General features: G+C 40.9%; 1 protein-coding gene across 2 annotated transcripts in view; it reads left to right on the top strand.

The window, feature by feature from the left end:
- KIF15 (kinesin family member 15) overlaps positions 1-15,550 on the top strand; it is an 89,691-nt gene that overhangs the window by 52,065 nt on the left and 22,076 nt on the right. For both annotated transcript variants that reach the window (XM_075827077.1, XM_075827078.1), the window contains exons 18-23: positions 6,778-6,885; positions 7,699-7,804; positions 8,359-8,524; positions 13,928-14,078; positions 15,241-15,326; positions 15,465-15,543. In XM_075827077.1, the coding sequence (XP_075683192.1) occupies positions 6,778-6,885; positions 7,699-7,804; positions 8,359-8,524; positions 13,928-14,078; positions 15,241-15,326; positions 15,465-15,543 (696 nt within the window). The remainder of the gene's footprint in view (positions 1-6,777; positions 6,886-7,698; positions 7,805-8,358; positions 8,525-13,927; positions 14,079-15,240; positions 15,327-15,464; positions 15,544-15,550) is intronic.

The raw sequence follows: 15,550 nt of genomic DNA, 5'->3' as shown, positions 1-15,550 counted from the left end.
GTCTGTGCTTTCCACGGCAGCCAGCGGCCTTAGAAAGGCCACCAGGTCTGCCTCTAGTAAATGCCTGCTAGGCCATGCCAGAGGCATGACCTAGCAGGTGCCTGTCAGTTTTACACTGAACGGCATAATACACTGCAATACAGAAGTATTGCAGTGTATTATAAAAGCGGTCAAACGATCGGATAGTAAAGTCCCCTAGTGCAGCTGCATGGGCGGAAAAATAGAAAAGTTATAGCTCTTCAAATAAGGAGACGCAAAAACAAATAATTTTGAATAAACTTGGTTTTTACTGTGTAAAAGTAGTCAACCATAAGAAAACGTTATAAATTTGGTATCGACACAATCGTAACGAACCGCAGAATAAAGTTGTTATGTTATTAACCCCTTCAGGACTGAGCCTGTTTTGGCCTTCAGGACGAAGCCGATTTTTCAAATCTGACATGTGTCCCTTTATGTGGTAATAACTCCGGAATGCTTTTACCTATCCAAGTGATTCTGAGATTGTTTTCTCGTGACATATTGTACTTTATGTTAGGGAAAAAATTTGGTCGATAAATTCAATATTTATTTGTAAAAAACACCAAGATTTAGAGAAAATTTGCAAAAATTAGCATTTTTCTAAATTTAAATGTATTTGATTGTAAGACAGATAGTAATACCGCATAAAATACTTACTAGTTTATATTTCCCATATGTCTACTTTATGTTTGCATCGTTTTTTGAATATTATTTTATTTTTCTAGGACGTTACAAGGCTTAGAACTTTAGCAGCAATTTCTCATATTTTCAAGAAAATTTCAAAAGCCTATTTTTTCAGGGACCAGTTAATTTCTGAAGTGGCTTTGAGGGCCTTATATATTAGAAAGTCCCCATAAATCACCCCATGTTGAAAACGGCACCTCTCAAAGTATTCAAAACAGCATTCAGAAAGTGTTTTAACCCTTTAGGCGTTTCACAGGAATTAAAGCAAAGTAGATGTGAAATTTACAAATTTCATTTTTTTTTTCGAAAATTCATTTGTAATACATTTTTTCTGTACGACAGAAGGTTTTACCCAAGAAATGCAACTCAATATTTATTGCCCAGATTCTGCAGTTTTTAGAAATATCCCACATGTGGTCCTAGTGCGGTAATGGACTGAAACACAGGCCTCAGAAGCAAAGGAGCACCTAGTGGATTTTGGGGCCTCCTTTTTCTAGAATATATTTTAGGCACCATGTCAGGTTTAAATAGGTCTTGTGGTACCAAAACAGTAAAGACCCCCCAAAAGTGACCCCATTTTGGAAACTATACCCCTCAAGGAATTTATCTATGCGTAAAGTTAGCATTTTGACCCCACAGTTGTTTTGCTGAATTCATTGGACTTAGTCTGTAAAGGTAAAAATCTACTTTTTTTTCAGTTAGAACTTAGACATTTTTAATTTTTACAAGGAATAAAGGAGAAAAAGCACCCCAACATTTGTAAAACAATTTCTCCCGATTACGTAAATACCCCATATGTGGTAATAAACTGCTGTTTGGACCCACACCTGGGCTTAGAAGGGAAGGAGCGCTATTTGGCTTTTGGAGCTCAAATTTAGCTGGAATAGTTTTTGGGTGTCATGTCGAATTTGCAAAGCCACTGAGAGAGCGAAACCGTGGAAGCCCCCCAAAAGTAACCCCATTTGGGAAACTACACCACTTAAGGAATCTATCTAGGGGTATAGTAAGCATTTGGGACCCACACGTCTTTTGCAGAATTTATTAGAATTAGGCCGTGAAAATTAAAATCAACATTATTTCCACTAAAATGTTAAATTTTTTTCAATTTCACAAAGGATAAAGGAGAAAATGCACCCCAACATTCGTAAAGCAATTTCTCCCGAGTACGGAAATACCCCACATGGGGTCATAAATTTTTTTCATTAGAAATGAATTAACCCTTTCAGGATTTTTGGCTTTCTTATTTTCATTTTTCACTCCCCGCCTTCCAAGAGACATAACTTTTTTCTTTTTCCGTCAGAGTGATGTGAGGGCTTATTTCTTGCGGGAGGAATTGTAGTTTCTATTGATAACATTTAAAGTGAAATAAAAAGTGCTGGGAGACTGAAAAAAAATAGGAAAATATAGGAATATAGGAAAAAAATCTGATTCCATTTTTTGGGGTTTTCGTTTTTACAGCTTTCGCCGTTTGGTAAAAACGAAAACTACAGCGATTTTGGCGGTTTAAATTATTTAAGTTTTTTACGGTGTTCACCGTGCAAGTTAAATAATGGCATATTGTAATAGTTCGGCCTTTTACGGACGTAGCGATATCAATTCTGTTTATTTTTTTACATTACTTTTGAAGAAAAATGGGAAAAGGTTTTTTTTTGTAACTTTTTTTTCTTTCTCATTACTAATAACTTGAATTCTTCTACACATTTTATTAGTCCCCTTAGGGGACTTGTACCAGCGATCATTGGATCGTGGGTACAATATGCTGCGATACTAATGTATTGCAGTATATTGTTATTTTTACAGGCTTCTGTAACCGCACGATCGCTGTTCCTGTCCCTTAGTCCTGGGTGTCAGCTCTAAAACAAAGCCGACGCCCGCAGCGTATGGAGCGGGCTCAGCACGTGAGCCCGCTCCATACATCACCCCCGCACCATGACGTGCTATTAAAGGGAATGTGTTGCCAGCAAAACATGTTTTGTTTTTTTTTAATTAAACAGTTCGTGTGTAGGTGATTAAACATTGTTCTAATTTTTTTTTTTTTTTCACGAGTCAGGAAATATTATAAATTGGATTCAATTTATAATATTTCCCAGCACTGGTCACTAGATGGAGCCATTCCCAAAATTGCAGCATTGCATGTGGTAAAGCAACCACATTGCTTTATGCTGCAAAATTGGGTAAAAAGCCCTCGCTCTAGTGAGCACTCAGAATCCCCCCCTCCCTTATCCTGGCTAGTGCCGGGATAAACGAGGGGTTTGAACGGTCTAACCTCCTACACTGTGTGTCGCCATTTTTTGAGCTAACACACAGTGTAGAAGGTTAAGATACAGTAGTAAACACACTGAAACACGAACATACATAGAAATCTCTTACCTGCTCCAGTCGCCGCCGCTCCCTCCGGTCCATCCGCTCCGTCTGCTGCCGCTGCTCCATGTGCACAAGTCCGGAAGCCGCGACCGGAAGTAGTAATCTTACTGTCCGGCTGCGACTTCCGGTCCACAGGAAAATGGTGCTGGACGGCGCGCATTTCAAATTGAACTGTGTGGGAGCGGCGCATGCGCCGTTCCCACACAGCGGCGTACACGATAGTGGATGGAACGGGCTCCGTTCGCAATCCCTATGGGACTGGAGCTGCCGTATTCCATGTCTGTATGTGTCGTTAATCGACACATACAGAAATGGAAAAAAAAATGGCAGCCCCCATAGGGAAGAAAAAGTGTAAAAATAAAAAAAAGTAACACACAAACACACAAATTAATCCAAACGTTTTTAATAAAGCACTAACATCTTTAACATATTAAAAAAAAAATTGTGGTGACACTGTTCCTTTAAGTCATAGTGCTCAAAGGGGTTAATGCACAGCGGATGGTGTGAATATTACAAGCCGGGTATGGTGATGCCATATATGTGGGCGCAAACTGTTGTTTGGGGACGCTGCAAGGCTCAGAAGGGAGGGAGCGCCATTTTGCCTTTGGAGTGCAGATTTTGCTTGGTGGTTGTTCTGTTTTGGGTTTTGCTGGTATTTCAGTTTATAATGTGGGGGCATATGTAATCTGTGCGGAGAACATCAGGGCATAATAAGAGGGTATAAAAATGCGGTAAATAAATAATAATTCATAGATATGTGGCCGGTGTCGCACTGAAAATGGTGTCGGATGTTACCCGCTTTTAGAACGCTCTGCACATTTTGCATCGCCATATTCCTGGGAGCCAGAACTGCTTTATTTTTTCACCACCGGAGCTACGTGAGGGCTTATTTGTTGCGGGACAATCTGTACTTTTCATTGGTACCATTTTGGGGTACATGTGATTTTTTTGATCACTTTTTATTACATTTTTTTGCAAGCCGGGTGACCAAAAACCAGCAATTCTGACAATGTTTTTTAGTTTATTTTTTGCGGCGTTCACCGTGCACTATAAGTGACCATTATATTTTATTCTGCGGGTCGGTACGATTACGGCGATACCAGATGTATATAGGTTTTTTTTATGTTTTGCAGCGTTTGCGCAATAAAATCACTTTTTTATAAAATAATTTATTTTCTGTGTCACAATATTCTGAGAGCCGTGACTTTTTTATTTTTCAGTCAAAAAGGCGGTGTAAGGGCTTGTTTTTTGCGGGACGGGTTGTAGTTTTTATCGGTATTATTTTCGGGTACATGCAACTTTTTGATCACTTTTTATTCTCTATTTTGGGAGGGGTGGTGACTAAAAAATAGCGATTCTGGTGTCGTTTTGTATTGATTTTTTTTTGGGGTGTTCATCGTGCGGGAAAAATAACATTATAGTTTTATAGCTGGGGTCGTTACGAACGCGGTGATACCAGATATGTGTACTTTTTTTTAACGTGTTCATTTTTTTCCTATAATGAAAGACTTATTATAGGAAAAAAATGAAGTGTTTGTTTATATCACTTATAACTTTTATTTTTACACTTTTTTTTAAAACATTTTTATTCTTTTTTTTACTTTTTTTTACTTTTTTCACTTGTCCCACTAGGGGACACTTAGACTTGCAGCTTTGATCGCTGCTAGAGTACATTACACTACACACGTAGTGTAATGTACTCCAACTGTCATTGTGACGTGACAGTCACACTGACAGGAAGCCTCGGAGGACCGGCAGGAGGCTGCTCCTCCGAGGCTTCCGTACATGGCAACCTGGAGGTCATTGTCTGACCTCCGATTTGCCGTGACAATCATCGGTAGCCCCACAATCACTTCGTGGGGGCTGCCGACGTGCTTCAAACCACTTAAATGCGGCGACGGCAATCCGTCGCCACATTTATGGGGTTAATTGCCGAAATCAGCGGCGATGGTCCGCTGACCGGCAAGGCTGGAGTGTCAGCTGTCAGGGACAGCTGACCTCCCGATTCCCGGACACTGTCCGTTAGTACAGTGTGCGCCGGGAACTACTCCGCAATAGTACATCTGGATGCGGGAACTAACCCCTCTGCAGGACGTACTATTGCGGCGCAGCGCGAGAACAGGTTAAGGTTTAAAATAGGCTGGTCATTAAGGGGTTAAAATATTGTGTGTTTACAAATTTATGTAAAAACAAATGTTATAAACTGGTAACTGATTTATTATGTACTTAATTTGCATTTGTCATTTGAAACTTGAGGTTAAAAGATGTGATTTACCCAGGTGACCACTGTTTACGTTTTTTGCGGGATCCGGTATGATGGACTAGTGTAGTCTGCTAATCCACCCTTCAAAAAAAAAAATAAGTTATACGGACGTATAGCAGCCCATTGGAGTCCAAAAGGATACACTTTTGGCCTCCGTCAGTCTAGTGAGGTCCTATGGACACGTCTTGTGTGTACGTCAGGTCCTATGGACACGTCCTGTGTGTACGTCAGGTCCTATGGACACGTCCTGTGTGTACATCAGGAGCTTTCCCGACATACGCGCTAAGTGTAGGGCAAAAACATAATGTGAATATTAAACAGATACCATTATAGTCTATGGGCAACTTATACGTTAAATAAACTCCTAGTAGTGGCATCCGTCACCCATACACTATAATGATATCTATTTAACGGATACTTCATAAAAGTCTATTGAAAAGTGCTTGACGTATATGGTCATAGTATACCTGTGACGTTTGCCATATAGTGGTATAATGTCACCCATAGGTTTCCTTGTTATAAAAACGGTATACGCATGGTTTACTACGCTATTCCATTATTCAATCCTGAAAAACAAAAAAGCCAGTCGGAGTCCAAAAGAATACACTTTTGGTCACTATGGTCCTGTTTTAGAATGAGAGAGACTCCTGCGGAGTGTAAATGTAGCTCTTTTATATTTGGGGTGTGTTAATAAACATAATTCCATTTTTGCCACATGGATGCTGTCCTCAAGTTTTTGTATCAGTAGTCCGTCCGGATGGGATTTCTGGACATGGAATTTGCATCTCTTTTAAGTTGAAGTGGAGAGATTCCGATCAAGTGACTGCTGTGGGTAACCTGTTTACTATGGTTTTAGAATGTACTTCGGTAGCATTTTCGATGTACATGCTAAACGTAGAGCAAAAATGTGATGTAAACAAGAACTTCAGAGTATGGCCTGAGCAGTAAAAAAACAAACTGACCGTTACTCTTCACTTGCTACCTAGGCTGCATTCGCATGTTCATGGGTTCCGTTGGACCTTTCTGTCGGGAACCCATGAACGGAATCCAAACATAAACCATAGCTTTTCCTTTGCATCACCATTGATTTCAATGGTGATGGATCCAGTGCAAATTGTTTCCGTTTGAACCGTCGACTACGTTATTGATTCCGTCAAAACAATGGAACACTTACACAACGGTGACAAACGGAAACCATTTGCACCAGATCAGTCACCATTGAAATTAATTCTGATGCAGAACCTATGGTTTCTGTTGGTTTCAGTTTGCATTCCGTTCATGGGTTCCCCTGATGGAAAGATCCGACGGAACCCGTGAACGGTGTCCCGACGCAGATGTGAACGCAGCCTTAGAAACAAATGACAATCAATTTTCATCAGCATGTCCACCTTTTTATCGTGTTGTTTTTATTTTAATATATGTGACAATTATTTTGCGTTTAATTTCAGGAACAAGTTGCAACTTTACAAGCCAAGCTGGATGAAGAAGAGAGTAAAAACATGAAGCTCCAGCAACATCTAAATAAGATAGAACATCATTCAGCACAGATTCAAGAGGTGGGGTGAAGGCAACTACACAAAAAATATTCAGTGCAGTTGTTTTTTTGCAAGAACCAGGGTTGTATCCAAGATGTGAAGTATAAGTCTTTGCTTTATATGTGCCACACCTTCCACGTCTGATTTGGATACGTTTTTCTCAGGAACTCAGCTGTGTCCTCGCTGTACTGAATCTTGCTATAATCTTTGCAAGCGGCATTGTCCTTGTTTCACGTTTGAGCATTTTTTTTGCCCACAATTTGCATTAGCTTCAATGGCCTCGGTCGAAAAAACACGGAAAAATAAGTGCAGACAGTAGAAAATCTGGCTCAAAATTCCCGAAGGAATTCTGAGGCAATTTTTTTCTGCCTGAAAAAAACTCAGGGTGAAGAGGCCTGATCATTAAAAGAAATATAAATAGAGTATTTTATTTTGGATAAAAAGCAAAAACTGTTAAAGGAAAAGAAGCCCCAAACTGGTCCAGTAAAGAGTGTTGGGTATAAAGAAGTAAGAATAAGCTCTCCGTATACAATTAAATGACATCTGTCTCTAGGTCATGCCCCATTATATTAGGACATCTACAGGTTGCTGTTATAGAAGTTGGCTAGCAGTTACCCCCATCAAGCAGCCCATGTAAGACGATGCTATATGGATACGGCGCATCCTGGTTGTCACTAAGACGGCTTAGCTAGCTTACCTCAAATAGTTGTGTCCGTGACCTCGTTTTAAGAGATTTTTCCTAGTGTCGAATGAGAAGTTGCTTTAAGATGCTTTTTCTGTGATGGTGACGATGACCTAGCGTGGTTTTTTTTTTTGTGTTAAATGTCCCAACAGCTCTTCACTTCAGAAAGGGCCGCCTGGAACACAAAGCATCAGGAGCTACTTAAACAAATTAGTGTCTTTGAAAAACAACAGCAAGACTTTAAGAGCAGTGAGTTTGGTAAGTTGTTGTTTAGGTGTGTTCATAGCTCATTTGCCCCCTACTGATATAGCCACCATTTGTTGTCTCTATGACTTTAAGCCCATTTACACCAGCAGATATTCCTTCATATTCCAACGCTAACTTGCGAGCGTGCGCAATAATCTTACTCTGAATAGATGTAGCGGCTGAACGACTAGCTATAAAACGCTCATCGATCGTACAAATCGTTTGTGAACATAAAAATGGTCGTTCTGACATTGTGTTATATAAACATGACTCGTAGATTGATAGCAGACATGTGACCTTAAATGGGGGACGAAAGGATACGATTATTAAGAAGATAACTTGTGTGTAAATACTTCACTACAATCGCTGCTTGATCGCTTACAACTCCTCAAAGATCGCTAATACAATTTCTTCTCGTGTAAATGGATTTCATTGGATTCCCCTTCATAATATTTACCAAGTAACTGATTATGACCCACAACTATTTATTTCACCGCATTATGCAAACACATGATACTTTACACTGTATATTGTGCTTAATTTATTCATTTTTAACTATTTTGAAGTATTAAAGAGCGAAGTCCATGATCTGCGAGTGGTTCTTCAGTCTGCAGACCGTGAGCTTTGTGCAGTGAAGATTGAATACAATTCATTCAAAGAAAAGCAAGAGAAAAAAATGAGTCAATTGTCTGACCGACACATTAATGTTCAGCTGCAACTGGATAATGTCAGGTATTGCCTAGTGAATTGGAGTGGCACAAAGTACTATAGCGGTCTCTCTTAATCACTTATATTTGAAGTTATTGATCAGTTATTGGATCATTTAGGCACTAAAGTGTAGCTCTAACTTAGATTTAAACCTTGCTACTCAGTTTGCAGAATCTAAAAGCTAGCATGTTTGATATATATCACTATAACCATGTGTTGCTCTTTTCACTTATTTAGTTTATTTTTTTTATTATGAGTACTGTAGTGTAAAAAAAAAAAAAAGTGTTTTTTTGCTTTTTGTTACCTGTAAATTCCACTTCTTACCGAGTTCATTGGGGGACACAGTAGACCATGGGTATAGGCTTCTGTCACTAGTAGATGGGCACTAGGCCTACACAGGCTATACCCTCTCTGCAGGCAGTGAACTAATCAGTTTGTACACAAGCAGTAGGAGCAGATAGGAAATGCCATCGAACGGTAAACCATAAAAATACAACAAAACTCTGAATTGGTAAGGGCAAAAACAAGGGTAACCCATCCTGTAAAACAAGCAGATGTTGTTTCTCCCAATGAAGTCAGCGAGAAAGAGATTTTATGGGTAAGTGACAAAAAAAAAATCCACTTTCACGTTATTATCATTCCGGGGGTTTAGGCCCTTGCCACTAGAAGGCTCACATTCGGTGTGAAAGGGTCTTTTCTCTGCCCCGGCAGGCCATACACTTCTCACAGACACTGGCTTCATCCGTTTTAGCCTAGTGTCAATAGTAGGCAGTAATAACCTCATTCTCAGGTCTGCTGATATTTTTCATTTTTGCTTTATTTAATTCCTTTTTCACCTTAACGGCAGAGGGGGGTAATCGGCCTGTACTGCCAGCCTACTCAGCCCCCTGTGGGTTCTGGGAGACCAGGCAGTTCTCTGCACTTTGCTTTAGTCACCAAACGTATTCTTTGCGTGTGGAATGCGATCAGCCCCATTTTTGTCAGAGGTTACTGAAGAGGTGACTCTGCGTACACCTGAAGCCTTTGGAGGGTAAGTATATCTTCCTGGCCCTTATTACTGTCTACCTCTCAAAATCTCATAAATCCATCCCTCCACCTTACTACCATGCTAGGGACCATGCCTAGGGGAATTTCTTTATTAAAATGGGGAACGTTCCTATCTACTTCCAGGCTTCTCCTTGTGCACCAGAAGCGGTGCTGCCTGCTGCTATACATTATTTTATTCCCCGGCTTTTCAGTGCCCCGCCCACCTGTTGGACGCCCTTGTCTTCCATACTGGCTACCTGAGGAGGGCTTTTATGGGGGCGGTCGTCTGTCACATGGGAACTTGTAGAGATGCTCTCTCATTTCTAAACTAGCTTCTAGTGGGCTGTTCCCTCTTTTTCCAGGGCGTTGCTTGAACAGGTCACCGCTCCGGTGCCATTACATCAGGACTTCTTTAGACTTCTATCTCCAGCACCATTTCTAGCTCCTCATCAGAGTTTCTCAGTCTCCTCTACAGTTGCTTTCGGGGGTACACTTCAGTAGGGGTCCCGTAGGCTAGCACAGCAGGAAAATGTTTGTTTGTTTTGGTTTTTTTTTAAATATCAGGGGTCATGCCTTTTTCTTGGCTAGGTGACTTCTCCCAGCGGCCGCTATTCCTTTGACACCACTAGTCTGTCCCTCTCCTTGTGACGTGTCTTCATTTATTGAAGACCCGTCAGGCAACTGTACCAGGTGGGCATGGCAACATTCTACGTCTGTGGCGGAATTAATAAGAAATTCACCTGCAGCCAGTCTACCCCATTTTGCCCACAGTGCTTGCAGTCCAGAACCTCCCATGATGCTCTCACCAGAATGTGGCACCCTCTGACAGTGCAAGGTCCTTTTCTGGGGCCATAGTGGATATTTCCAGACTCTCCTCACAATGGTAGTCTTTGGAGCTCTTTTCATCCAAAATTGTGATTGCCGTTTAGGGCCAGTACTCTAGAGGCTGCTTTCTGACAGGATACTCTGAATCAGAACAAGACTCACAGCAGACGCCTGCCATGCAGACGTTAATACCTTCTGTCAGGGACGCCTTACATGTTAAGGATGACCCCACCACCCCCTCTCAGGAAGAAGCGCCCCTACGTCGTCAGAGGCTATTTTTTACCAAACCATAGAAAGTTTCAGGAAATCCTGTCCATTTCAAAGAAATGGAAACACCCTCACAGGCGTTTGGCGGTTTCAAAACGTATGACTGTTTCCTTTCCAGGAGGATTTAGTTTGTCTAAATGTACTACCATCCCACTGTCAGCATCACTTAGTGTTTTGGTTTTTTAACAAAAATTGGACTCCCAGGCCAAATTTGCCTTCGTAGTAGCAGGTTCTGCCCTGTGCCCAGTATTTGCCTCATCCTGGGTTAGCAAGGCCTTTTCAGTATGGGCAAAACAACTGTGCTGCTGTATCTCGGAGGGAGCGCCACACGGGAATCTAGCTGATCTATCTTCTTAGGTTGTCTTTGTTTCAAAAATCTTATTTGAGGCTTCCCTTGAGACAGTTTTGCTGCCACAGCATCAGCTAATGTAATAGATATCGGACGGTCAGTTTTGGTTAAAATCTTGGACAGCAGACCCTGCCTTAAAAAATAAATAAATAAAAAAGCCCTTGGAATAACTTTTGTATGGGACAGACTCTTCAGAAAACACCTGGATGAAATCCTTTCTGAAGCTACTGGCAGTAAGGGTTCCCTTCTGCCTTAGAACCATCCTCAACGTCTCTCCTTTCTTAAAAGCTTTGGTCTTTCCTAATTTTTCCTCTCAGAGGTCAGACGAGGTCTAGCCATCCCATGGACTTCAGGTGCTTAGCATTGAAGCCCAAGCCCGCTTTGCAACAGCGTACCAGGCCTCATAAGCCCTCCTCTTCCAAGACATCTTTAGCCTGAAGGTGTCTCCTTACTCAAATCTGCTGTCAGAGAGGAGGGGCGACTTCTTTCCTTTCAGAAGATATGGCTTGCTCATGTGGACAACGCCTGGGTTTGAGAGAGAGGTGGAGTCAAAAGGGTACAAAGCAGAATTCTCGACTCTTCCCCCGGGTCGTTTATTTCTGTCGACTCCACCTCAGGCCTCGAATTGCACTTATGCTTTTGTCCAGGCTGTTCATTCCCTTTTTTCTTTTTTTTTTTTTTTTTTTTTTTTAAATGATCGTCCCAGTTCCTCAGTCAGAATGGTTCCAAAGATTCTACTCGAATCCCTTCCAAGTCCCCAAAATGGACGTATCAGTCAGACCCATTCTGCATCTAAAAAAAAACCTATTGCTCGCTATTAGAGGTTTTGCATGGAATCCCTGTGGTCAGTGGCCGCATCACTGGAACAGGGAGACTACATGTCCTTTATTGACATTCGCAATGCCTACCTTCACATCCCTATTGCAAGGGGCCAACAGCATTTTCTTTGCTTTGCTGTTGGTTCTCAACATCTCCAGTTTGTCGCCCCTTCTCTTCGGGCTCGCCACGGCTTCAAGGCTCTACACCATGTTCCTGTATCATTCCTTACCTGGACGAATTGTTGGTGAAAACACTCTTCAGAGTGGAAAACCTTTCCAGTCTCAACATCACCCTTGACATGTTGAAAATTTTTGGGTGGATCATGTAGTCAACCTACACGAAGACGCACCTTGGTGTCTTCCACTAAGTCCTGGCCTCCTTTACTGGAAACCACTGGTGAACCCTCCTTTACCTTAGATTGGTTTAACTGCGTGCCTGTTGAAGCCAAGGTTTTGAGAGCCCGAGGTCACTCTGAATCATTCATCTAAATAATTTTAAAGCCCACCGGATGTGGAAGGCTTATTTCAGTTGGTGTAAACACAGCAGTTTCCATCCCATGGTATGTTCTACACCTAGGAGAGTCTGCCCTCCCTTCAATCTGGTCCTGATCAGGAACTTGGCACATCTTAGGGTCAGGTCTCTGCTCTGCTTGTCCTTTTTCCAGCGAATGCTGGCCATCCACTTTCAGGTAAACACTTCTCTGCAAAGGGGTTGCCCCTGTTGTTTCCTCCCTTCCAACGTCCCACTAAACCTTGGGATATTAACCTGGTTATGGGTGCTCTTCAGTCCTCTCCCCGACGGAGTCCTTTACACACACCGACTTGTTTTGTTCTTCCTGGAAAAAATGTGCAAGGGGTTGACATTGCACAAGGCAACTATTGGTCATTGGATCCGGTTTGTGATTTTGGAAACCTATAGGTCCAAGGGATAAAGTTTTTTCCCTTCGCGTTACTGCTCATTCCCGGAGGGTGGTTGGTTTCTCGCAGGGCGGTGCGGTACCAAGACTCAGTCACTCTGGTTTGCATAATTATTAATTTATATCCTATATTGATTTTCCTGTGTTATAGGTATTCATGTGTTATTCAGCTAAGCCAATGTATGCATTCACACAAGCAGTGATTTGAATAAAAATAGAGCCATAACGATATCTGTGCACAGCAGTTAGCCTATAGATACCAATGGGTAGAATAAAATAATGAAAACTTAAAAGGTACTGAAGGTATATTACTAAAAGGTTACATTTACTGACTATAAAGGAAATCATAATCAAAAGGACCGCTTCACCACATATGTTTCACTAAATAAAATGTGCTATCAACAAAAGTCACACTACATACAGTTCAATAAAAGTTGTAGCAAGCACTTAAAGCAACTGTTAAGTAGTAAGCATAACAATTATATATGTTAGTACCTACCTGCTATATATTTTTAGCTTGGCTCCATTTAAAGACCAGCTGTACATAGCTACAGTGTCTACAGGGAGTTGGAGGTAGTCTGAAATCCACCTCCTGCCTCATCATTGGTTCAGTCTGATTCTTCCCCACCCCACTGCAGCTCTGCCTCTTCAGATTGGCTGCTGTGTATAAGCACAAGTTCTTCACTAGCTCACCAGGAAGTCAGTGCTTGGGGAGCAGCTTTCCATTACCGCAGGAATATATTTATTATAAAGCACAGACTACTAAACCACCAGTGAGAAAAAAATTAAACCTGAGGTTATTGCCACTCATACACTATGGCAAATTAGGGAGGGTCCTGGAGCATGTCAGGGTTGTTGTAGATGTCAAAGCAATTGCTCATATACATTAGAATTTTCATGACATGACAAAAGTTTCTCATTCAGAGCGGATTGCTTCACATTTTATGGTTTGACACAATAAATGTAATGCTATGGCCTTTCTCTTTTTAATTATTGTTTTCTCGCTCCAAAATCTTTTACCTGTTTGGCCAGGAGAACACACTTTTACAATATAGTGTTAAGGTTATTTATTGAGTCTGTCACTAGAGGGAAGACATCCTATTGAAATCAACTCCTTACACATTTCACAGTCACGGTTTTTAGGATTGTTACTTGCAAATATTAATCTATATATCTACATGCATTCGATGATATTAATGAAAGCTAATTTTTCCGAAAACACCAGCCTGGAACACGAGACTTTGTTGGAGGAGAAACGATCTCTTCAAGATGCTTATGACAACCTGGAGGAAGTGATGAAATTTGAGATTGACCAACTAAAACAGGAGCTTTCTGATGGCAAACGAGATAATGAAACGCTGAAAGCTGAACTTGGCGTACGTTTTATACATTTCATTTTTTTTATATACTGAACTTGTATTGTTTTTAACCATTTGGATGACCGTATGGAGTATAAATAAACAGGAGGATATCCTAGCAAGTGTTGCGTAAAAGATAAAAACAGGTTAATGTGTCCCAGAAGGAATGCGTCTTGACTGTCCATCCCAACCCCACCACAATCCTTTTTGAGAAAGAAGCCGTTACAATAAATATAGGAAATATAGAAAAAATGAAGAATTCTTCTATATTTGTCCCAGGAAATCAGCCATTTTCACCCCCCCCCCCTCCTTATACAACTACTATTCTGTGTCTCGCCCTTCCGCCACTGCTTTATTTGCAATGGGAGACCAGGAACTTGCCTCTTAGCTAAGCCTTCCTCCTCAGCTGTCTGCAAGAAGAAAATAGGAGGGATCAGGAAGAAATTCTGTAGACTTCGTATAGGCAAGTTTTTATTCTGTTTTACCTTTTGTCATTCATTTATGGGTTTAGTGTTCCTTTAAACTGCTTTGTCTGGCTTTGAGTCCAAATTTAGCTGCAGAAAAACTCCTTAATTGTCTTCTAGCAATCAAGATCATGCAAGCCAAAGACTCTGCCCCTTCCGATAACCCCCCACCTCCTTTCTCACTTGGTCCCCCAGGCAAACTTGGAGAGAACCATGGCAATATTGTCCTGTATTTGTTTGACGGGCTTGCTGAAAGAATAGGTTTATGCCTTTTGTTCGTTTTTAGTTTTTTTTTAATCATCTAAATGGGTCAAAATTTTGTGCTATGATAACATATATTTTTTTTATAGAGCTCCCAATTTCCTACGTTCCTTCACATAGTTATGAAGCTAATTTAATATTCTGACTGCCTAAAACTAATGGTTGCTCAGTGAAGATTGCCTTACCGTTGAACTCCATAATAAATCTGTCTGCATTAAGCGCCCCATACTGGTGACTGCAGGCAGCCAAAATTTTATCATTTAACTCTATGGCTGTGTGGAAGGAAACAGGATTTTGGGCTCAGCATAAGGTAAAAAAAACTAAGCTTTGACTTCTGTAAGATAGATTATGAATTGAATCAGTGCAATATTGTGATACATCTTCAATACTTTACACAGCTGATAAATTCCTACTTTTATGCACCTGATGGAAAACAATTTTTTTTTATTTAACAGAATCTTCTGGAGCTTTTAGAAACTGAAAAGGAGCACAGACAAAACCTGAAATGTCAACTGGAGGAGGATAAGGAGAACAAATCAAAGTAGGTAAAACGTTACCAGACCGTAAAGTAAAATAATAGTCTACTGTTATACGTAATCTTCACTACAGATTAAGCTAGTGTTTTAGGGAAATTTATTGGGATTTACGGTAATAGAACGTGAAATGATTCTGTTTGTAGAGAGCTTGTGAAGGTTCTGGAAGAGAATGTGAATCTAAAGAAGCATTGTTCTGAGCTGCTGACAAAGTGTGAACTTCAGGTATTGT

This window comes from Rhinoderma darwinii, chromosome 5, assembly GCF_050947455.1.
Source record: "Rhinoderma darwinii isolate aRhiDar2 chromosome 5, aRhiDar2.hap1, whole genome shotgun sequence".
NCBI lineage: Eukaryota > Metazoa > Chordata > Amphibia > Anura > Rhinodermatidae > Rhinoderma > Rhinoderma darwinii.
Note: the sequence above shows the minus strand (reverse complement) of the source record. Positions and strands in the feature narration are given on the sequence as shown.